The following is a 24,955-nucleotide window of genomic DNA, read 5'->3' as shown; positions in this document are numbered from 1 at the left end:
TTTTGTCAGTTATTTCACACATTTAAGAGGACTGCTCAGATGTGTAACTCCATAAATGCATGTTCTCCCTCCTCTTTTGGGTGGGGTGGGGTGAGGAATCCAGCTCGCCACTCAGGCTCCTGCATGTCTGATAGCTGAATGGGTCTTAAACACAGTCCCAGAGCCTGCCACTGTCCAGTGAGCAGCTACCATTATGTGGCACCACAGGGCCTGGGTCACCAGCTGTTAACCCGAACCTGCTGTTAACCCGAACCTGCTGTTAACCCGAACCTGCTGTTTCCCCCACTCCTATTCTGGGTGACAGTGCTCCCAGAAGGCCACCCAACACTTAATGACCCACCAGGGAAAAGCATGAGGCCAACAAAATATCAACAAGTATTCTCTCTCTTGGGAGGTAAATTTAGACATATTTTGTTCAATATCTGTTTCATTACAAATGGGACAAAGAGAAAAAAAATGCAAGTCCTTTATTTAAACCTACTTAGCAAAATGAAACCTCAGAAAGCAGTCAGCTTAGATTTAAACAAGTGCTACATCAACAAAAGCCGACTCAGAGTTGTGAACAAAAGGAAGTTATTCTTTATTCCAGAAATAGACCTTAGCAAATCACTGGCTTGGTGCTAATTAGAGAGAAGCAGGGCAGGGTGTGGTCATGCACTGCTTGTTAAAGCACCTACCCGAGCCCCTCCCCCACCCCACCCCCACACACACACCATCCCCCCCGCCTCCACTGAACTGCTTTAGAAACTCCAACCACCTCTAAATTGTATTCAGAGTGGAACTTCGTACATCTGTGTAACCAAAAGATGCTGCTCCACAGCACAGCACCCCAGGCATCTTAATTATATAATTTTACTGGAAAAGCAATTACACTTTGAGCACAAAGCAAGAATCCTGTTTCAATCAGCTTAGACCATCCCACAACGAACACGTAGTGCAGGCCCGGCGGGCTGTCCACGGCATTCAGGCTGAATGTACTGGGGTCCCACAGTGTTTGTGCCACAAGTCGATGGCCTTGCTCACAATTGCATCTGAGCTGTCCTGGGGAATCTGTGAACAAGCAAACCAGTTTCCGTGAGGTTTCAGTGCTTATAACTTCATCTCCTTCTCTCATTGGGCATAAACCTTACTGCCACAGGAGTTCTCACTGGTTTCCAGAAAGTGATCGCATAAAAGGCTGCTGATGGGATCTCTGCTTCACAGGCCACCTGAGGACATGCTAAGGAACTCAGACGGCCTGGCTCAAATCCTGCACTGCCCACCGAACCGTGTGCACCTGGCCAGGTTACCTAAGCTACGTGGGTTCAGATCCTATCTCTAAAATGGGGGAGATGGTAGCCCACTCCATAGGGCTGTTATAGGATTACATAAAATAATCCATGAAAAACACTTGCCACAGCCCTGGCACTATTAGCCATTAATTATTATAATGTGAGTAATTTATTCAACACACATGCATGGGGTACTTATCATTTATCGGATCAGTGTTCAAATGGTAATACTGACTGATAAAAATAAAAGAACAGATTTTGGATCCAGTGAAATTCCTCCAGGCGTAAGCCTCCTCACTTCTGCCTCTTGCCTGGTTAAAGGTATTCTGAGATACACAGAGGGAAAAGCTGATTCCTTTCCAGCGGTTCTCAACCTGTGGGTCGCGACCCCTTTGGTGGTCGAACGACTCTTTCACAGGGGTTGCCTAAGACCATCCTGCATATCAGATATTTACATTACGATTCATAACAGTAGCAACATTACAGTTATGAAATAGCAACAAAAATAATTTTATGGTTGGGTCACAACATGAGGAACTGTATTTAAAGGGCCAGAAGGTTGAGAACCACTGCTTTAGACCCTTCCCAACACGCACTAAGTTTACATGTAAGCACATTAACAAACCCAACTGGGATTCCAACAGCGATGGTAACAGAAACGAAAGGGCTTACAAAATCCCCCAAACACCAGGACTCCTCTTCCATTAGTGGGGATGACTCATTCTAAAGTGACAGGTCTCACCTCTCCCTTTCCTCACAAGCCTCCCAGCAGCCCCTCGAGCAAAGTGTCACAGCGACAGTCTCGCTGCTCAGACCACTGTCCCCCAAACAGAGGATGCAAACTATAATCCACTGATCAACTGTAAGCTACACGGTTTCAAGGGGAAATCTGTTTCTTATAATGTAAAAATATACTGTGTTATTTCCCTGAAATAATTTAATGAATAGGAAAATCCGGCTTGCTAAACGGACTTCCTTTCTGGATTCAAAATGAAATAAAATGAAGCATACTTACGTTTTCCAGAAACTTTGTTATCTTCTCTGAATTGTTCAGTGCCATTACTTTTAGTTTAAAGGTTAATAAAATTTCCACTGCTACAAAAACTAGGATCTTACAGGATCCACTTACAACTTTATCCCAAACCCTACAAAAATGAAGAGATGTACAATCAAATTAGGTGAGGTTAAAATTTGTTTACCTAGACATCTCAAATTACAAAATTAAATCAAAACACTCCTTTTTAAGTATAAGCTTCACAGAAGAGCTATAAAATACTCACTCTGATAATGCCTACATCTCTTATGGTACTGCACTCTATGCTTAGTTATGCATTGTCCTGTAACGCTCTCTGTATTGCCTCTTCGCAGCTACAGTATAACTAACACCTTGGAGGGGAAGGGCCAGGCCTCTAAAATAACCAGAATGACACGTCTGAAACTAGTGCTTTCATTAAACTAGGGACATTGTGTTTGAGTCTCTACTCTTGACTGCCTTCAGCCACTTTCACGATGTCATGATGAAACTAAAAAATACCAGTATTTTCTCTTGATTAGGACTCACCACACTCCTGGAAAAAAAAGGCTGTGCCATTATAAACTCCTGGAGACGGTTTCAGATGTAAATATGATACATCATCTGACATATTGAGGGCTCTCAATTTTTATAATTGTATATTCTAATATTTGTAATGTTTGTTACTATTAAATTAATATTAATATTATTGCATGTATAACAGAATAATGTGTTGTTATGTTAGCTGCTAGAGAAGTTAGCTTTAAATTACTGCGTTGTTCTAGAGCTAATTTATATTGTGAGGGATGATCACATGAAAACCAGGATTCTTCTCCGACTCCAGCTTCAGTATGTTTGAAAGAAATACTTGCCTCTGTAAACTGGATTCGGGCAAGCACCCCGCGAAACACCTCTTGAACCAGAGATCGTAAGGCAGTCTGGACATTGCAGAACACATCTTCAGGTGACTCAGCAGCCTGCTATCCTCCAGATTCAAGTATTGTTCAAAAGCCTTTGGCTAGTGATGAAACAGGAAGAGATTACGCACTTCCCGTGACATAACATTACCCACTCTTACAGCCTATGAAGAAAAAATGTACATGATGAATGCAAGCAAGTGCTAGGAACCAAAATTTCAGAATAATCCAAGTCACTGGTGATGCAGCGCTTCCCAAGTCAGCATATCCGGAGCCACTACCCATCGGACTGAGGGGTTTCCCAGGACAGTCCCAGGCGAAGTGAACAGCTGGTCACCCTAATGTTAATTGCCCTAACCAGATTCAACGGCCTAAGGCAAAAGTCCAAAGCAAAATTCAATTGTTCTGGGAGCTTAGAAAGGACCTTGATATTCCTGGCTGCTCTAGGAAAAGGGGGAGAAGGGGAGGGGAGGACCAGAGAAACAGAATGGGAATGAAGTAGGAGCGAGAACTAGGAAGAATCAGAAAGAGCTGGAGATGAAAAGGGCCCATGGGTCACTGACCACACACATGTGCTGAGTGCCACTGTGCACCATGCTAAGGAGGTCCACCCACCAGGAATGTCCAGAGGAGGAGCTCTGTACCCAACAAAATGTGCGTGAGAACTCTGTCATCAGAGGAATACCGCAGGGGGAACACAGTACCTGGATTGGTAGCCTCTCCCACATAAGGCTGAGCAGCAGCCAACTCTAGAAGATGGAGAGGCTAACACAGCCGGCTCCCCAGGCCAGGCCCCATCCACCTGGCCCATGCTGCTCTATTTAAGGTCCACTGGCTACGAATGGGCTGTAAGGGCTAAACCCTAAAGTCTATACTCCCTATCTGGAAAAGCACAACCTTATCACCAAGGGCATGCAAATGTTTATTTTACTAAATACCTGCATCTCTATGCTTCTGCCAAAGAGGTGATTCAAAACCCCACTGTGTCCATTATAACCAGACACTGCTACATACAGGGAATAAAAGAAAAGATAAGGTCATGTCCCTGCCTTCGAGGAGCTTACGGAGCCCAGGAAAGAGGTAACCAGAACACACTGTAATAAAGCTGTGATGGGGATCACCACAGGATGTGGGCACACCCAGCTGGGAATCCTGACCCAGGCTTTAGAAGCCAAGAACAGTTTCCCTGGGAGCTGACATCTGAGCTGGCCCACAGAATGCACAGGAGCTCACCAAGTGAGCCCGTGTATTAATATCTGGTCCAGTTCTCCCCTCTCTCGTTTAGAGGACCTCTAACCTTTTCTGTTTATCCACCTTACCTCTCCTACTTAACATTTCCTAGACCTTCTCAAGAACACCCCACGCAGCTCCCCAAAACAGGAGCTTTTCTCTAAGTACAGATTGCCAGAGGGCTCCTGCTCTAGCCTTTCACCTCTGAAACTCTATTCTAGAATTTTGGTGGGTCCTGCCAGTGGCGTGTAGGTGTGCTTTTCCCACAAAGTGACATGGATGAAAACACACACCAACACATTTATATATTATGTCTCACTGCAAAGAAAATTTCTTCCAAAAGGCAATACAAATAACAAAATATAGATGAGTGAAAATCTAAAACTATTTATTGTCTTTTTCCTTATCAGACCATAAGCTCAGTGAAAGGTGGGGCTGTATCTGTTTTGCTCACTGCTAGTTCTCCAGTATCTAAAACATTACTTGGCATGATAAGTACTCAATATATAACTATTCAATGAATAAATAAATATTGGAATTAAATGAAATTTTGAAATGTATTAATCAACATCTTGATAATAACTCAATGTACATCTTTTAGCCAGTCTTAAATTCTTCTAAAGTATGTTTCCTGATTTATAATATGCTTATTACAAGAAATCTTGAACATATAGGAGAGAATAGCCCTAACCAGTTTGGCTTAGCAGTTAGAGCATCAGCCTGTGGACTGAAGGGTCCTGGGTTCAATTCCAGTCAAGGGCAAGCTCAATCCCAGGCCCCAGTTGGGGCCTGTGTGGGAGGCAACCAATCGATGTGAGTTTCACATTGGTGTCTCTCTCTTTCTGTCTCTCCCCTCCCTTCCACTCTCTCTAAAGATCAATGGAAAGAATATCCTTGGGTGGGGATTAATAAAACAAAACACAAAAAAAGGAAAATACAGGAAAGAATAAAGAAGGACATAAAGATCACCTATGGTCACACTCCCCAAAGATAACTAGTGATAATATTGAGGTTGTACAGCATTCATTTGTTTTCCTATATACATTACATACACACTTTTCTTTTATCAGTTGAACCCACCCTGAATATATAACTCAGCATTTTGCTCTTTGTACTCAACATATTGTGGGCATTTTCCCAGATTAACAAACAACCTTAAAGGGTGAGTACCCTAAGTAAAGAGAACTTCCAAAAATAGAAAAGAAAAAAGCCACAAATTATATAGAAAAAAATGCAAATGGCTCTTACCCATATGAAAAGATGCTCCATGTTGTTAATAAAAGAAATGCAACCTAAAACTACACTGAGGTATTGTTTCTCACCTATCAGATTGGCAAAAATGGCACACCATGTTGGCAAGCTGTGGGAAACAGCCACGCTCATCCATTAGTCATGAGGATGCAAAAGAGTGTAAGCTTTATTAAGAGGAATATGAATATTTCTAGCGAAGTAACATATGATCAGTCAATCCATTTCTAGGGAATCTATTCCAAAAGTATACTGGCATATATATGAAAAGATATACACATAAAACTATTATCTGTAACAGTGGTCGCCAACCTTTCGGACCTCACAGACCACCAGTTGCCAACCACTGATCTATAATATTGTATCATAGTATAAGACAGGAAACACCCCAAGTAGCCAGCAATAGAGGATGGGTTGAATAAACAAGCATATATACACACAATGGAGTAGTATGTAGCCATGAAAAGGAATAAGGAATGTCTCTCTATACTATTATGGCATGACTTCCAGTATATATCAAGTGAAAACAGCAGGATGAAGAAAAATGGGTATCATGTGCTACTGCTAATTCTAAGGAAGAGGGTGAACAGAAATTACATATATGCTTTTTTTTTTTTTTTAGTGGAAGGAGATAATGTTTATATTACCTGAAATTTTAGTACTTAGCAAATGGTAGATGTGATTATTATATTTTACATATAATAGGTTTAGGTTATTTACAATGTTTCTATGATCCTAAATTCTTACTTTATGGAGAAAATACACCATACCTCATCAATAGAAGGCAAAACCAGACCAAAAAGAAACTTAACTACCCTGAGAGGAATTTATATTAAACTTAGATACCTACCCACCCATCTACCCAACCATGCATCCATCCACTCACCCCTTCATCTATTCATCTAGCAGCTACTCAGTGAGCCCCTACTGTATGCTTAGGGCCCATGTCAGGCACTTGGGTTGCAGTACAAGCAAGACTGTTTTCCCACTTTCATTTGTGTGTGAATTTTGTAATATAAATGTGGAGACATAAAGCATTAAAGCAAGGCAAATGTTTCAGTGAACGAGTTTCAGCAGTTCAACTTTATAACAATATAAATAAACCTGTTAAATTTTTTTGTACAATGCCAGCATTTGGAATTTTTTTTAAACAAGTAAATTTCTTACTGAGGTCAACTAAAATAACAAACTGCTTTTTAATCTTCAGGTTAGAAAGAGCTTCCTAAATAAGATACAAAAAACAAGAGAGAGATATTGACAAATCCAATTATATCAAAACTTAAAATCTTTGTACAACAGTGAGAAAATATTTTCAACATGTATAACAGACAAAGGATAAACATTCAGAGTTATTGTTAACTCTTACAAATGAAAAAGGACTCAAACAATGTATTAAAAAGGTGGATAAATAAAAATGACCAGTAGATATTTAAAGCTGCTCAACTTCACTAGAAAATGAGGATATGCAAATTAAAATGGGTACCATTTCACTATCAGATTAACAAAAATTTAGGAGATAGATAGTATCAAGTACTGTCAATGGAGTGGAAAACAGGAAATCTCATAATCTCTTGGAGGAAGCAAAATTGGGTTGGTGAGCAACCTGGCAGTTAAAATTTTAAATGTGTCTCTCCTTCAAGTGCACACTTCCCTTATAGGTAACCCATCCTAGAGAAACACGCACTGACATACACAAAGGAACATGGATAAGGGCATGCTGAAGGTCAGCATGGACCTATTATGTTAAATTATGGCAAATTCCTAACAAGAAATACTATGAGGAAATAAAAAAACACTGGTTCTAAATGAGTAGCTCTCAACCAAAGCCAAGCTTCAGAATCACCTGGAGCTTTTGAAAAATTACAATTCTGGGGCCCCACCCCCAGAGAGTCTGGCTTAATTGGTCTGCATAGAGGAAATTTTTAAAAGCTCCCATATGGTACTAATAGGAATTCAGGGCTGAAAACTGCTGACCTATCTGTACTAACTTGAAAAGCCTCCAAGACATTAAATTAAAAATAAAGTGTAGGGCCTTGGCCCACATGTGGCTGAGTTGGCTGAGCGTCATCCCACACACCAAGAGATCGCAGGTTCAATTATGTCAGAGCACATGCCTGGGTTGAGGCCTCGATCCCCAGTAGGGGGCATGCAGGAGGCAGCTGACATGCTACCCCCTCACATCAATGTTTCTCTCTCTCTCTTTCCCTTCCTCTGTTGCTAAAAATCAGTAATAAAAACATATTTAAATAAATAAATAAATTGCAGGGTTATATGAGCAGTGTGGTCATATTTACGTTTTTAAAAATATTTATACTAGTATATCTAAAAATATGTATCATTATATGTATGTATATACACACATGCACACACACTCATCCATCCTAATGTACATAAAATAGTGTAAAGAATACACATCAAACTGATAACAGGGTTTACTTCTTAGAAAATGGGGGATGAGGAGGTACTGTCACATATCTATGGGAACACAGGATTCATTTGGATTGTTTAATGCTTCAAGAATATATCTGTCTATTACCTGTGTTATCAAAAATAAAGGATGAATTTTTAAACAGAACCTTTCAAAATGTTACTGAATTTACTCCAATAATAAGAAAGAAGGCTAATTAAATCGTGGAATAATTTGGACATCTTGATTTAATGAGGCAACATTATATTTTCAGATGCTCCAGTGCCATGCTTAAATTATTTTCATTGTAATAAACTAAATGAATTAAATTTTAAGATTCTAAAAATCATATTTTACTTAAATATTTAAAACCGTCTCTTGTACAGTACTCTCCAGAGCTGAAGGCTTGGCCACCTGCCCTGCAGACTGACTCAGTTGGAGCAGTGAGCCACAGGGCTCATCCTTCGTGCCCCTCCTCGGGCCCTGCAACCCAATGTCACAGTGGCTGCTTCAACAGAGCTTTCAAATAAAACTCAATGATTTAAAAAAAAAAAAAGACGGATTCATTTTTATAATGAGAGAAATAAGGAAAGAAACGACAAAGAGAATGTCAAAGGCCCACTGGCTTAGGTGGATGAAGTAAATGCCATCGGGTTCTCTGGATTCCCAAGTGAGAGCACAGCAGACAGAATCCTGTGTTAATGGGAGGTCCCAGTGGGTCCAGTTAAATAAAAGCACATTTCCCAGCCTCCGCTGCAGATGAGCGGCCAGGCAACACTGTCCTCCACTGACTGACATGCAGCAGGAAAGTCTGTTACGGAAGGACAGGCCTGACCACCTTGCCCCTTGTGTTCCTGTGCTTTTTTCTTCAACTTGCCCTTGTTGCCTGCCTAGATGTCACCACTGTCTCTGCAGCATCCACCTGGTGCGCCCAAGAAGAAGGATCACACCTGAGCACGCTGCAACAGGCAGAAGCCTGGGTCCCTACTGAAACTGTGGTGCTGGGATGCCAGCTCTGAACCGCCTTGCCTCTGCACTTCTCGTTTCAGGAAACAAAACAATAAGGCTTCTGTTTGGGGGTCTTCCTATTATGTGCAGCCAAACTTAAACCTTACCTCATACACAGGGAAAATTCTAGATAAAGCCAGTGGATTCTAGACCAGCATTAAGTAATACTATAGAGCAGGAGTAGACAAACTATGACTCGCAGCAGCCAAATCCAGCCATGACCTTTCCTTTATGTGGTGCCCTCGGCTGCTTCTGTGTGACAACAGCAGAGCTGAATGACTGCAATAGAGACACAGAGACCATCTGGCTCGCCAAGCTGGAAAGCGTTACTACCTGGCCTTTTACAGAAAACACGTGCTGACTCCTACTCGAGGGGGTCTGCTCCTAATTGTAGCAGCACCAAGAGGTTAGAGCATTCCCCTAAGGTTCCCAGTACCACTGCTCACCCCCCTCTCCCTCCCCTCCCCTCCCCACCAACAGCCAAAAAAGCATCCCTCACCAGCTGGGGTAAGGAGTCCCGGTACTTGTTGTTTAACTGGTTCACAAAGCATCGGGTGATCCAGTAACAGTCGACACTATCTTCCACCATCTCTTCCATGGCCTTAGCAATGGCAAGAAACACTTCATCTTCTGGCTTCTGAAAGATGAATAATAAATCTCAAGAGGGAGGGAGCAGAAGGGAGGAATAAATATTTCTTTGATAAAAATGAGAATGTACCCCCTAAACTTTGAAGAGGCTGCATTAATAAGTCAAAGTGGAACCAAAAAGCACCCATCCTTCACTAAAGAGAGGAGCAAGGAGGAGGTGAGAATGAGCGACCACAGAAATTAGTCTATGGGAATGTGTGCTACTGATGAGCGTCCAGGCTCGGGCTGCACTCGGAGGTTTTCCAGCTTCTACTGCAGTGATGGCGAACCTATGACACGCGTGTCAGAGGTGACACGCGAACTCATTTTTTTGGTTGATTTTTCTTTGTTAAATGGCATTTAAATATATAAAATAAATATCAGAAATATAAATATTTGTTTTACTATGGTTGCAAATATAAAAAAATTTCTATATGTGACACGGCACCAGAGTTAAGTTAGGGTTTTTCAAAATGCTGACAGGCCGAGCTCAAAAGGTTCGCCATCACTGTTCTACCGCCAAGGCTGTCCATGAAAGCATCAGCGCACGCCGGAAGGCGCTGCTTCTCTCCACCCAAAAACATTCTCAGTGCTGAGGAGCATTTCTTTCACAACAACGTGTTACACAGCACGCATAATAACTGGAGACATTTGTCAATAAGGTAATTTCCAAAAACTGACTGACTTGGAAAGGACTAAGAAAGCATTGTCTTTATTTCAAAGTGTTCACACAGTCCTGCAGAATTTTGTTCTATCTTTAAGCACCTAAAACGTTAAAATGTCCCTCAAATCAGCATGTTAGGATTCAGAAGAATGGTACTTCTCAAACTTTCGTGTCAAGACTCAGAACATGAAAATAAACCCTCAAGGAAACTTCAACAACAAAAAATCTTATAAAAAGTGAAATCTGTTGAAAACCTATTGTTTCCAAACACCATTATCTTACATGAAAATACATTTTCATCTAGGATTTAAGAGCTGAGTGATTTTAATGCTAAAAAAGAAACTAAAAGTATCTTTCTATTCTCCTAAGAAGTTCCAAGTTAAATCAAAATTCCTAGTCTAATAAAAGTACTTCATTTTAGGCCTTCTTTCAACCTATTAATATTCTACTAGTACACAGGTGTGTGTGAATATGTACGCGAATGTGTGTGTACACACACATATTTCCTTGCACCTGCTGAGAGAGCCTAGAAGCAATGATACACTAGGAAGAATGACCGTATCTAGTGCCCTATTCTTGGTTTCTAAATACCACACTCCATAGGGGTGGGAGTGGCTGATTCCAGGTCCAACACAGGGAAAGCACAAGATGAACCTGGAATATCTCTTTGTACCAGAAAGTAAGAAAATGCTCAAAATGATGGGGACTTGTCAAAAAAACATAAAAGTATACTGATATAAATAAATAAGCGAGGGAGAGGGGAAAACCTTCCTTATAAAAGAATAAAGGAGTCAGAAAATCACTATTTGGCCATCAGCAAAATTGTTTCAAGCAAGAATCACAAGTGGTTGGATATTTACATAGTATGAAACTTTCTTCCCAGGAGTTACTTATTAATCATAATGGGAAAAATAGTAACTTTACATTGGAGAAAGCTGGCAGGCACCACCTTAACCAAGTGAACAAAGTTAGCAGCAACAGTACTAAGTATCATACTCCTGCCCAAAATGCAAAACCAGATTTTAATCATGAGGAAACGTCAGACAAACCCAAACTGAGCAATGCTCTACTGCCCAGTAGTCTTAAAAAAATGCCAGGGTTATGAAAGTTTGTACAAAGAAAGACAGAGGAACTGTCCCAGATTAAAGGGGAATAAGAAGACATGGAAATAAACATAAAGTGTGATCCCAGACTGGATCCAGGGCCAGAAGAAGGACATCAGTGGGACAATCAGCACAAAGTCAGTAATGCCCACCAAGGAGTTGACAGTGTTGTGTCAATGCTGATTTTCTGGTTTTGATAATTATACTACAGTACGTGAGATGTAACATTTGAGGTGATAGACGAAGGTATATGGGAACGCTAGACTATTTTTACAACTTTTTCTATGTTTAAAATGATTTCCAAATGAATAGTTAAAACATTAAAAATTTTTAAATCAACAAATCATAAAATTAGTGGGTAAAAGTTTGATAGGAAAGTTTGAAAAGGTTCTGAATTAAAACTTTTACTGTTTGTTTTAATAAAGGGCATTATTGGAACACTGGGTCAAATGTGAATGAAGTGAGTAGATGTTTATATTGTATCAATGTCAACTTCTTGGTTAGCTAGGGGAGTGTTCTTATCTTTAGGAAGTATACACTGAAGAAATCTGAAGTAATGCAATATCATGTTTGTATCTTATTCTCAAACTAGAGGCCCAGTGCACGAATTCGTGCATGGGTGGGGTCCAGCCTGCCTGCTCAGATCGGGGTTGGGGGGAGGGGGACTGATCAGGGGCGAGGACAGCCAGGGGAGGGGCTGCAGGAAGTTGGCCAGCCAGCCCTGCCCCCTGGTTGAACTCCTGGTTAAACTCTCAGTCAAAGGAACAATTTGTATATTAGCCTTTTATTAGATAGGATGGTTTAGAAAAAATATCCTATATAATTAAAGGCTAATATGCAAATCGACCAAATAGCAGAAGGACAGTTCACTATATGCACAGTGACCACCAGGGAGCAGACGCTCAATGCAGGAGCTGTCCCCTGGTGGTCAGTGCGCTCCCACAAGGGGAATGCCACTCAGCCAGAAGCCCTGAGCTGGGCTCACAGCTGGCGAGCACAGCAGTGGTGGCGGGAGCCTCTCCCACCTCTGCGGCAGCACTGAGGATGTCGGACTGCCCTCAAGGGCTCCTGGACTACGAGAGGGCACAGGCTGGGCTGATAGACCACCCCCTGCGAGTGCACAAATTTTGTGCACCGAGCCAGTATACATATATAGGAAAAATGACAAAGCAAATGTTCAAAATTGTAGATGACTGGGGAACATGGGTAAAGAGTATATAGGAATTCTTGATAGTATTCTTGCAATTTCTCTGTAAGTTTGAAATTACTTCAAAATAAAACATAGTATCTGAAATAATTAGGCAGATGGAGTCAGATGAATGTTGGGAAAAGATGTGTTGCTTTTAGTCTATAGACAAAGGGGACCCATTGAAAGTTTCTAAGGCAAAACATGATGCAATCTCTGGCAAGATGAGACAGTGTAGAGTAGAGCTAAGCGTCAAACAAACATATCACTAACCAGTGGGAAGGAGGGACTTCGAGGCAACTTTCCAGACTCCAGCTGATACATGCGGAGATAGACTTCAACCTGAGGTGTGGCATCACTGACAAAGCGAACGACTTTCAGGGCATGAAGGACATCCGAGTACTGCCCCTTACGATACATCATCACCTGGGTGTGTGACTCATGGTGTGGAGGCAGGATCCCTATACAGAGATCCAGAAAAAATAAAGGACAAAATATTGAGATACCAATCCAAATCCCTCCTCCATTAAAGAGAATCCTGGAAGAAGCCGCCCATCACAATTAAACTAAAACTCACACAAGTATTTACCATATAGATTCTCTTTTAGAAATTTTCACTACAAAAGAATTTTAAATACCCTCAATATTTGAATGGCAACTGTATAAAAGAGAAATGAAATGGCATCATAAAGCCCTTGAATAAACGTGTCATCTAAATTCAAAATAATAACCCTATCAATTACAAGATAATAACCATCCTATACAATAAAAGCCTAGGTGGCATCGCGTGATGTCATCACAAGATGGCCACCATAAGATGGCCGCCCTCACATCGTCACAAGATGGTCACCACAAGATGGCCAGCAGGAGAGGGCAGTTGGGGGTGAGATCAGGCCGGCAGGGGAGGGCAGTTGGAGGCGAGATCAGGCCGGCAGGGGAGGGAAGCTGGGGGCCATCAGGCCAGCAGGGGAGGGCAGCTGGGGGTGATCAGGCCAGCAGGGGAGGGCAGCTGGGGGTGACCAGGCCTGTAGGGCAGGACAGTTGAGGGCGATCAGGCCAGCAGGGGAGGGCAGTTAGGGGCAATCAGGAAGGCAGGCAGGTGAGCAGTTAGGAGCCAGCAGTCCTGGATTGTGAGAAGGACGTTCGACTGCCGGTGATTCAGACATCCCCCAAGGGGGTCCCAGATTGGAGAGGGTACAGTCTGGACTGAGGGACACCGCCCCCCCCCCCCCAGTGCACGAATTTCATGTACCAGGCCTCTAGTATCAATTATAATAATGATTTAATTCAATTACAGCTGCCAGCCTTGACAACCCTGAGCTCCTGGAGGCCCGTCCAGTTTTCCCACTTGGCCCATGCTAGGGACTGGCTTGTGTCCCCTCAAATTCATATGTGAAAGCCCTAACCCCTAACGTGACTATATTTGGAAAGAGGGCCTATAAGAAGGTAAAGTTAAATGAGGTTACAAGGATAGAGCCCTAATCCAATAGGGATAGCGCCTTCTAAGAAAAGGAAGAAATACCAGAGCACTCTTATGCTCTGCCATGTGAAGACAGTGACATGGCATGAAACTTTCTCCCCGGTGTTCCATGTCACAGGTGGCCATCGGAAGCCAGGAAGTGAGCTTCACCAGGAATCAAATCAGTTAGCACCGTGGTCTTGGACTTCCAAGCCTCTAAAACCAGGAGAATATAAATTGTTTAAGCCACCCAGTCTGTAGCATTCTATTATGTCAGCACTAGCTGACAATATAGCCCCCTTCATCTCAGAACCACCAATTACCCATCAAATACTTCTCTCCCCAACAACTGAAACTTGCTCACAATGTATCCTACCTTCAGGACCACAGAAATCTCTAATCTGCACTGACAACACCACCATACATTACATTCTGATGCCATTTTATACTTATTAACTCACTTAAAGATAGCTTTGGAGCAAGAACCATGTGCTTTTTTTTAACAAACAAATGGCATGGAGAAAAGAGAGTGGAAAGAACACAGAAGGTCTAGCCCCAGGTCTAACAGCAGGACTCTGAGGAACATCAGCCTGGGCCCTTGTTCCCTCACCTATCAGGGGTGGGCAATGGGAGGGGTAAGCATAACACCAAACAAGCTTTGCAGGACACTAGCTCCTAGAGTCTTCATGAGAAAAGGGTGCCGGGTCAAATAGATTTGGAAAGTGATGACAATGAATTTTCAAGGTTCTAAATTTTGCTATAAAGAAAAACATGTTATTTTATTTATTCCAGCCCCATTAAACTTAACCAAATGGTATAGCAGCACAGACTATGGAGTCAAAGTTTCTGGGTTTGAATTCTAGCTCTACAATTAACTGGTGGGTGACCATCAGCAACTCATTTGATCTCTTTTCACTTTTTCAGCGGAAAAATGGGAATCATAATAGCTTTCTCAAACAGCTGTTGTGATGAATAAAAATATCTATATACATAAAGCACTTAGAAAGGTAGTAGAAGTGTTAACTAGTATACCTGACTATGGATCACTCTTTGGTACAAAATGCCGCACATCCAGTATTCTAAAGAACATTCTGTGAAACAAAAGTTGGATGAGCTTTAAGGACTCTAGCTAACATGATGCTATATTAATTCTACAACCAAACTTGCTTAAATGTTCTTTTTCCTGACATAAATCTTTATTTACCTTACCTATGGGGCTCTGTGCCAGGCTTCCAGAAAAGCCAGAGAAATACACTAAAATGTCCTCCAAATCTGGACTAAAACAGTACAGATTAAATAGGTGTAATTAAATCCTTATCATACTACTAGAGGCAGCACAGTGTTCTATGTCAAACCTCACATTTGTTTTCTAAGACCTAGTCCTAGAAAGTCTTTTTCTGATATTTACCTAAAACAATATCATGTGTGGAGGGCTGCTGGCTAGCACATTCAGGTGTTTTTTTAAATATCGTCGGCTGGACCCAGAGTGCAGGCAGAGCCACGCCCTGGGGGTGGTCCTAGTCAAGAGGCTAGGTCGCCACTCAGTCTGACCTTCCCACCCAGGTGCTAAGGGGGATGGATCCTATTAACTCAAGGCCCACCCAGATGTGATGTAACTTCCTGTTACTTCGAATATATATATATTAAATTTACTTCCGGTGCTACTCGTCTGTCTGTCTATCCCTCCATCAGAGGGCAGACGCCACACCCGGACCCAGCTTATTCTATTTTTGTGTCCTGTCTCATTCATTTTTAAATCCCCAGCGCCTCTACTTAAAAGAACCAGTTCACGTCTCTCTCTCTCTCCGTGCTGGACGCGGAGAAGGGAGCCCCCGACAATCATGAAGTGGGCATGACAAGGTCCCTGAGTAATCCACAGCCTATGTAGGAGTCAGCCTGTCTCTTACACAGCGTGGCAGCCCTAAATCCCCAGGGCCTCTACCACAAAAATAACAACAAAGACTTGCCTGAGAAAGACAGGTGGGAAAACACGGGTGAGGAATAAGCCAGATAGCCTGGCACTTGGGAAGTGTCACAAAGTACAACTGTGCCTCTCCCATTAATCCACTGTCATTATTCTATATAATAAAAGGCTAATATGCAAATAGACTGAATGGCAGAAAGACCGGTCGCTATGACATGCACTGACCACAGGGGGAGTGCCGCTCAGCCAGAAGCCCAGCAGGCCTAAGCTGTCAGTCAGACATCCTCTGAGGGCTCCCGGAAAGCGAGAGGGCACAGGCCTGGCTGAGGGACTCCCCCCACTGCCAATCTCAAGCGCACGAATTTCGTGCACCAGGCCTCTAGTTAGACACATATTTCCCAACAGAAATAGATAATATCTACACAGCCACCTAAAAAGCATCCTTATTTGGATGACTACTGGAAGCACTAAGATTTAAGAAAAATGCTGGGGGAAAACTAAAATAGCTGTCAACCATTTTCTAGATTTCAACTACACAGTGACCTACTAGAAATATAAGTACAAAGATGCATAACAAAAGTCATTATGCAGTGCTTTCTGAAATGGTTTGTAGTCAGACTTGGGACTAAGAATTGCCAAGGCCTGAAAATACAGTACATTTTGTAAAGACAAGGTCTGTAATCTATCCTACCTTCAAATGGGCTCTACACACCTGAGCTCAAAACCTAGTTTTGCTACTGAGAGGCTATAAGGCCTTAGACTAGTTATTTAGCCTCACAATCCTTTTCTCCAAGTGCAAAATGGGGATACTGATATTTAACTCACAGGGAAATTCTAGGATTACTCTAATTTTTTTTTTTAAAGAATAGCCCACCGATTTCCAGAGAGAGAGGAACATCAATGTGAGGGTGTGACACTGATCACTTGCCTCCCGCACACCCTGAACTGAGGATCCAGCCCGCAACCCATACATGCGCCCTGGCTAGGAATCAAACCTGCAACCTCCTGGTGCACAGGACAACACCTAACCAACTGAGCCACACAGGCTAGTCAATTTTTTTTTTTTTAAGAAAGAAAAGGAGGGTGGTATATATTTCAGCAGGCTCAGCAATTAAAGAAAAAAAGACCTTGGCTAAAAGGGATAACGTCAGTCACTTGTGGAACCTGATATACTTTTCCTTCCACAGAAACTGAGCAAGGACCCTTCTCCTTCTTTAGCCACTCATCACTGGAAGTGAATTCCTTTGGGCTTCTAACAAGTATACATCTAGGACTAGGAATCACAGATATGACAAACTGAGTGCTAAAACCTAAAAGTCAATTTAGCAAAAAATGAGGCCTAGCTAAGTCTTTCCCAAGGTTACCCAGTTGACAGCAAAGCCTAGACCAGTTAGTTCTCCCAGTACAATGCTCTTCCCCCACCTTGTCTCAGGAACATACTTTACTTTCCCTTCTATCATTAATAAACTGACACTCAGGAGTAATATTTAATGTTTTCCCAGTGAAGCCACCTCCTTAAAGGCAATCATAGTGAACAGGAACTCAGTCTCCTAAAATTAGGCCTAATATTCAGTAACTTTTCCTTTTCCTGACTGATTCAATGACAAATGAACATTTTTGAAGATAAATTTCTAATTCTTGGTCTCATACCTAGAAGCACCTTCCATACCAATGCACGGTACATAGACGGGAGAGGAAACCTTTGACTAAAAGTACAAAGTTTCTCAATATCTAAAGGAAGAAAGAACACAATAGTTAGAAGCTTTCTGTGCATTTCATTGGTTACACATTAAAGTATTGTAAGAAAGGGGTTCCACCGTCTTATTATACTTTGTTTTTAATTACTTAAAAACAATGAGTGTTTCACAGCATAGGAAATACATTTTGCATATATTACTACATTTACAATAACATTAGCAGTAGTTACTATTTATAGAATTTATTTCATTTAATTCACCTTGCAAGCTTGTTAGCTAGTTCTTATTTTAAAGATGCAAAAAACTGAAGCTCAAAGCAGTTAAGCCACTTGACTAAGTTAACAGCAAGTGAGTGGCATAGTCAGCCCTCAAATCCCACATTTTCCCGTAAAGCACACTCAACTGGTCCTGGATCTAAATTCCCCTGTTTGTCAAATGAGAATGACAATACCAGACATGCTTAAGGCACAGACTGTCTAGCCAGGATCAAAGATCAGGTGGGAAATGTTTTTGAAACTTTAAAAGCATGTAAAGTACTATTTTTAACTATGGTTCAGTTTATTTTACTTTAGTCAACCGCAGAACAGACCTTATTATTACTGGCCTGGAAGAAACGAAAATGTTAATACATAATACAGTCTCAGTATTTCCATAAAGGAAAATCATGGCGAGAGTTGTTGTAAATTTACCCAGAAGCTATGATGACACCTCTGAAAATTGAGAAAAGAAAATATATGGGTCTAATATGAGAAAAAAATATTGATTTCTTAAGAGGCCTTTCAAAACCATCTAACTCCGCCTCAGTAGAAATATAAACTTGAAAAATCCATAACTTCTTCATATATATATATATATATTTATATATATACATACATACACACACACACACACACACACACACACACACACATATAAAATTCTGCAGTCATCTTATCACTAAAAAATACATCAAGTAACAAATACCTCTGGATGCCCTTCAGGAAACATTTATTTCAGAACATTTGGGATGACTGAGAAGCAGTAGGCTTAATTTTACTTATAAAACTCACCCAAACGGTCATCTTTTAGGAGAATTTCTAATGATTTCTTTTCTTCAACTCCACGAAAACCCACTTTCTCATAATATACTGAACGAAAGTTTCTCTGAGAATCCTCAGTCATGTTTCATTCTTGGAGAAGGGGGGAGGGAGTGAGTTTAGAAACAAAGAAGGAAGAATTAAAATTTTTCAATGATTTTCTCCAACTTTTCAGTGAATCTGATATAATAAACTGTCTGCCCTTGCATGGGACTCAATATTAAATCTTTCCTTTCACACAACTCTAACACCACCTCACCTATGCACCTTGGCCAAAAACCAAGACATAAAACCAGCATCCTCTGAGTTGCTAAAATAGATGGTACAAGGTTCAAGCCCTAGGGATCCTATTTCACTTATGAGAGCACCTAGTCATATCACATGTTCAAAGAAAAAAATGAAATAAAAAGACAAGATGTCATACAAAAGGTGTTACCAAACAGTATACACTATGATTCTGTTCTTGTTTTATAAAACTATGCATTTAAAAATTGGACTGTATTCTGAAATGTTAGCAATGGTTATCTTTAAGTAGTGGAATTCCAGATGATGTTAAATTTTCTTTTGCTTAGCTGTGTTTTCTAAAATGGGCATTTTGTAAAATGGAAAAACTAAGTTATAAAAAGTAAAAAGCTACAAGTCCCTCACTTAGTTTTCCTTTAAACACAATTCTACCAAAGGTAATTATCAAAATTCAAAACCCATAAAGCTTAACAGCATTAAATCATAAACCTGAAGAGGGGCAGGAATGTAGCTGGGTGGTAAATTATGGCATAAAGTTGGAGACAGAATAACAATTTATAATCTGTCTTCAGAACTCAAAAAGTTTAATAGTCTTAGGTTCTGTCACAATAACCTTCATAGGTTGATGGCAAGTCATCAGGAAAAGGTCAAATTAGGTTGCTGTTTTAAGAATATAGTGGATGTAATGCATTTTCCATAAAAGTATTGTGCTGCCCAACCCAAATGCTTGAAGTGTGAGTGCAAAAAAGAACATAATCCTCAGGTTTCAGGAATTCTGGCACAGGAGGCTTGAGTTCCACACAGCCAAGGTCTTCCTTATAAAAAAGATATGCTGAGTCAATGCAATCACAGGAAAGATTAGGATTCGCTTAAAATGAGAAAGAGGGTTCCAAGCTTTGGGGACCAAATGTTCTTTTAAGGACAAAATTCCAAAGCATTAAAACCCTCATTGAATTTGGGGGTTTATTTAAAAGAAGCATCCAAACAGCTACACGGCGATACGTGTCTGCTGTCTGCAGAAACCAGCCTCAGACTGCACCACCGCAAAGGCGTCTTGCGTCCTCTTGGAGGAAATACTGCAAATTGCATTCCGCCCTCGGCCGTGCAGCCGACCTGCCTAAGACCCCGCCCCATCTCCAAGGCGCTTCACCTCCTGTGATGGAAACCCGGGTGCAGACCAGGTGGTCCGGGGGAGGCCGCGGAAGCCAGGCCAGGGGCGCTGACCGGCGGGCGGGCAGGCAGGCGACGTGGGGGCCGGCCTGGGGACCCGGGCGGCGCTAGCGGGCCCGCGGAGCGGAGGGAAACCGCGGGGCACCAGCGCCCGGCGCGGACCAACCAGGAAACAGCCCCCAGCCGCCGCTTTCGCCGCCGCCGCCGCCGCCGACACCTCCCTCAGCGGACGTGACGTCACTCAGCCGACGGCCGGTGCCGAGAGTGCGCGTGCGCGGAGAGCGTGCGCAGAAGCTCCCCCCTGGCTGTGCCGGGGCTCTGAGACGCCCAGCACCGGACACGTGGGAGAGCGAAGGTAGCCAGTGTTCCCCGCCCCGAACACCCGTCCTCTCGCTCCCCGGGGCCACTCGTAACCGGGGATCACCTGTCCTCGCTGTCCCAGCGGTGCGTGCCCGGGGTGCTCTCCCCGCCCTGGCCCCCCAGGTGCCTGCCTGGAGGCGACCGCCGCACCCCAGGCCGGTACGCATCGAGCTAAGCTGTCTGGTGGAGGACCCGTTTTGTTTTGTTTTTGGGCTTTCTTTCCTTTTCTTTCTTTTCTTATGGTGTGTGGAAATAAATGAAGACCAACCCCAAACGCAAAGGCTCTTTATTCAGAGCTGCTATCCCCTCGCCTGCATTTTGGCAGAGACTCAACGGCTGGCAGAGGAGTGGGGAGGGGCTGACGGTGGAAAGAAGGGAAGGCGCCCAGCCAGCCTGGCTCAGCGGTTGAGCTTGGACCTGTGAACCAGGTGGTCCCGGTTCTAGTCCCCGTCAGGGCACATGTCCCGGTTGCGAGCCCCATCCCCACTGTGGGGCGTGCAGGAGGCAGCTGATCGAGGATTCTCTATCATCATTGATGTTTCTATCTCTCCCTCTCCCTTCCTTTCTGAAATCAATAGAAATATATGTTTTAAAAGAACGAAAGGAGGAAGGGAAGGCTTCAGGCGTGCCTTCAGTGGAGGCTGTTGGCACAGGGAAGCTGTAGGCATAGAAGCAGGGCATCCTCTGTCATTGGCTAGCCATGTCTGGCTTTCTCTGCTTGGTTCTAAACTGGAAGCAGGGACAACAATTCGGGCAGCTGTGAGTTCTTAATCTTGTTCTGGCCATTTGGGGCCACCTGCCAGAGAAGTTACTGTTTAGCTTCCTGGATTGGTACTAGAGCTGGCAATCTGGCTTTCTGAAAGTTGAAGGCTGCCTTCCCAGGCTGATTATCGTAGATAAGAGGTGGTTTTTCTAGGCGGGTTGCTGCTTCAGGCTGTGGGTCAGAGTTCTGTACATTCAGCCTCTCAAGTAAAACACTATAAAAAATAAGTTATATGAATAATGAAGTTTAAAAACACAATATACTAAACATAAGCCCCAATTTATTAGCTTCAGCAGACATAAAATTACTCTTTAACGTGGCTATTAAAGTTTAGAAATACTTTTAAATTTTTTTTTGCTTACCTTGTTACCAACTGGCACTAGTTCTGAAACATTCCTCTGAGCAGCACTGCCTGAGTGGGTTTTTAAACCACTGAGATTTAAAAGGAATCCCCTAGAGCAGCGGTTCTCAACCTGTGGGTCGCGACCCCTTTGGGGGTCGAACGACCCTTTCACAGGGGTCTCCTAAGACCACCGGAAAACACATATTGAATATATAATTACATATTGTTTTTGTGATTAATCACTATGCTTTAATTATGTTCCGTTTGTAATAATGAAAATACCTCCTGCATATCAGATATTTACATTACGATTCATAACAGTAGCAAAATTACAGTTATGAAGTAGCAACGAAAATAATTTTATGGTTGGGGGTCACCACAACATGAGGAACTGTATTAAAGGGTCGAGGCATTAGGAAGGTTGAGAACCACTGCCCTAGAGGAAAGTTGGTTCGGTGATGGATGCTGCCTCCTTAAAAGCCCAAACATGTACAGAACAGACCACACAGAGGCCAGGCTCTAGAGCAGCGGTTCTCAACCTGTGGGTCACGACCCCTTTGGCGGTCGAACGACCCTTTCACAGGGGTCGCCTAAGACCATCCTGCATATCAGATATTTACATTATGATTCATGACAGTAGCAACATTATAGTTATGAAGTAGCAACAAAAATAATTTTATGGTTGGGTCACAACATGAGGAACTGTATTTAAAGGGCCAGAAGGTTGAGAACCACTGCTCTAGAGAGAAACTTAGAAATCAACGGTACAGCAGTCAGTCCAGTTGTTGGCAAGTTTGTGGTGTAATGGCTAGACGAAACTTGAAAATAAAGAAGTGGTGGTGGAAATCAAACATCATGCCCCTCCCAGCTCCCCTACCACCACCTTCTTTGGTTCCTCAGCACTAGGGCACTAAGCCTCGGGCTGTGCTTCCTCACATGTGTAACTGGAGACAGCTTTTAAAAATTCCATGTATTTAATCCAGACCGCGGACCAGTCACAAACTTTTACCATCTCCTTTTTCTTGTCTTTAAAACAAAGCTAGTAGTGGTGACAGTATCATAGAGGTCTTGGAAAGACTAAATGAGAAGGTTTGTAAAGCACTTGGCACAGTGAGGATATCTGAATTGACTGCTGTAAGCTAAATTGTGACAGAATATGGTTGCCTTTAACTGAAATTCTCTGCTTTTTTTTAAAATTGAATTTATTGGGGTGACATTGGTAAATAAAATGGTGTAAGTTTCAGGTGTATAATTCTATAATACAGCATCTGTATATTGTATTGTGTTCACCACCCCAAGTCAGATCTCCTCTCATCAACATGTATCCTCCCTTTACCCTCTCCTACCTAGCCCCCCCCTCACATCCCCCCCCCTCCCTCTGGGTCTGTCTATGAATTTTGGTTTTTCTTTTTTGCTTAATCCCTTCACCTTTTTCACCCAGCCCTGCAAACTCCCCTCCCATCTGACAGCTATCAGTCTGTTCTCTGTGAGTCTGTCTCTATTTTGTTTGTTAATTTATTTTGTTCATTAGATTCGACATATGAGTGAAGTAATATGGTACTTTGCCGGGGTTCTTGTCCCAGCATCAAGAAGAGTTCAGGAATCTGGAAAAGGCGCTGCGCGTAGATGACATAGGAATCAAGAGACTAATAAAGAGTCCGGGGACGAGATATAATTTTGAAAGGCATTGGGGGTCAGAGGACCTTCAGTTAAAGGAACTGAAGACTCCCTCCTTGTCTAGGACCCTTGCTTTTATTAACACAATTTGTCCTAAGGCAAGGTGAAGATAATACACTTCAAAGGGTAAGGTTTCAAAGGGTACAGAAGCATTGTCAAAAGGGGGGAATTAGCCTATGGCTATTCAGGTGTTTGGCCAGTAGGAGGCAAAAACATGTAGATTAAGATGCCCTTTAACTGTCTGGCAGCCACAGTGAATTTAATGTATCCTATTCAGGTTTGGGGAAATGCCTTTAGCCATTCCCACCAGGTGACTACATGTGTGACTCAACCCTGTTGAGTCCCCAAGTTTCATCAACCTTTTGATGAAACTCTTGAAATTATGACATGCTGGAATTGGTCTACGGCAGTACTTGTCCTTCTCTGACTGGCTTATTTCACTTAGCATAATACTCTCCAGATCCATCTATGCTGTTACAAAAGGTAATATTTCCTTCTTTTTTACGGCCTAGTAGTCTGCTTTTTGGTGAGCAAATAGAATATTTGGAAGTTTCTATAAGAGATAAGTCTCTTGGAGACTATTCCTAACACTGCAGCCAAGTGACCCTTTAAAAATTTTTCCTCTGCTCAAAATCCTGTGATGGTTCTGCATTTCACTCAGAGCAAAAAACAAAGTCTTTCTGTTCTCTGCCTCCTTTTCCCTCAACCTCATCTACTACCAGGGATGCTCCTGTCTCATGTTTGTTCACTCTGCCTGAAATGCTGTTTCCCCAGAGAGCCACATGGCCTATTCCCTCACCTCAGTTTTGGTCAAAAGTCCCCTTTCTCCATATCTTGCTCTGTGCATCTCTCCCACTGGCACCTGGCTGTTCCTGAGTTATATCCTTTTATAATATGTTGGTAATCTAGTAGAAAAATGTTTCGCTGAGTTCAGCGAGCCATTCTAGCAAATTAATCAAACATAAGGAAGTCATTGGAACCTATAGTCTATAGTGGGTGGGTTAGAAACCCAGGTGACAACCTGGACTTGCAGTTGGATTCTGAGGTGAGGGTGGGGGAGAAGTCTTGTAGGACAGAGCCCTTACTATATGGACTGTGATGGTCTGTCTGGTAGAAGAGTTGAGTTCAATTGTAGGACACCCAACTGGTGTCTGAGAATTGCTCAGTGGTGTGGGGAAACATGCCCCCCCCCAGCATACACGAACACGTCAGAATTGGGTGACATAATCTTAAATGAAATCATGAAACATTTTCATGAAATTTAATTGAAATAAGAATTTTAAAAGTCACAGTGATACCAAACCCAGGTTCAGCTTGCTGTTTCTTCAAAGCCAATACTCAAAAGACAGGTGCTGATGTAAGGAAAGAGAGTTTATTCAAGTGCTGGCAGCTTAAGAACATGGGACCCTCGTCCCAAAGACCACCTTAACATGTCCATGCGGGCAGAGGTTTTTTTAAGGACGGAGAAGGAAAAGAGAACAAGTGGGGGGGGGGGGGGCGGGGTTTGAAAAATTCTCTGCAAGCAAACCAGCAGAGTCTCTTCTGATACGGACCTCGAAACTGGTCAAGC

The 24,955-nt window shown here is 42.4% G+C and overlaps 1 protein-coding gene across 3 annotated transcripts; it reads right to left on the bottom strand.

Annotated features, from left to right (window-relative positions):
• Positions 1 to 452: 452 nt before the first annotated feature.
• On the bottom strand, positions 453 to 20,451 carry LOC102442563 (TBC1 domain family member 7). Of its 3 annotated transcripts, XM_006091772.3 has the most exons (8): positions 20,223 to 20,449; positions 18,803 to 18,922; positions 17,707 to 17,787; positions 12,947 to 13,134; positions 9,593 to 9,730; positions 3,156 to 3,301; positions 2,287 to 2,416; positions 960 to 1,050 (listed from the first exon to the last, which is right to left on the bottom strand). In XM_006091772.3, exons 2-8 carry the CDS (start codon positions 18,912 to 18,914, stop codon positions 964 to 966), a joined length of 882 nt encoding a protein of 293 aa, XP_006091834.1. In that variant the 5' UTR covers positions 18,915 to 18,922; positions 20,223 to 20,449; the 3' UTR covers positions 960 to 963. The 3 variants fall into 3 exon arrangements, with proteins under 3 accessions (XP_023612268.1, XP_006091834.1, XP_006091835.1); XM_023756500.1 differs by lacking the exon at positions 20,223 to 20,449 and having other exon boundaries at positions 453 to 1,050; positions 18,803 to 18,928; XM_006091773.3 differs by lacking the exon at positions 17,707 to 17,787 and having other exon boundaries at positions 964 to 1,050; positions 20,223 to 20,451.
• Between the last annotated feature and the right edge of the window lie 4,504 nt (positions 20,452 to 24,955).

This window comes from Myotis lucifugus, unplaced genomic scaffold, assembly GCF_000147115.1.
Source record: "Myotis lucifugus unplaced genomic scaffold, Myoluc2.0 scaffold_95, whole genome shotgun sequence".
Lineage (NCBI taxonomy): Eukaryota > Metazoa > Chordata > Mammalia > Chiroptera > Vespertilionidae > Myotis > Myotis lucifugus.
The sequence above is the reverse complement of the archived record's forward strand: the minus strand, read 5'-3'. Positions and strand labels throughout refer to the sequence as shown.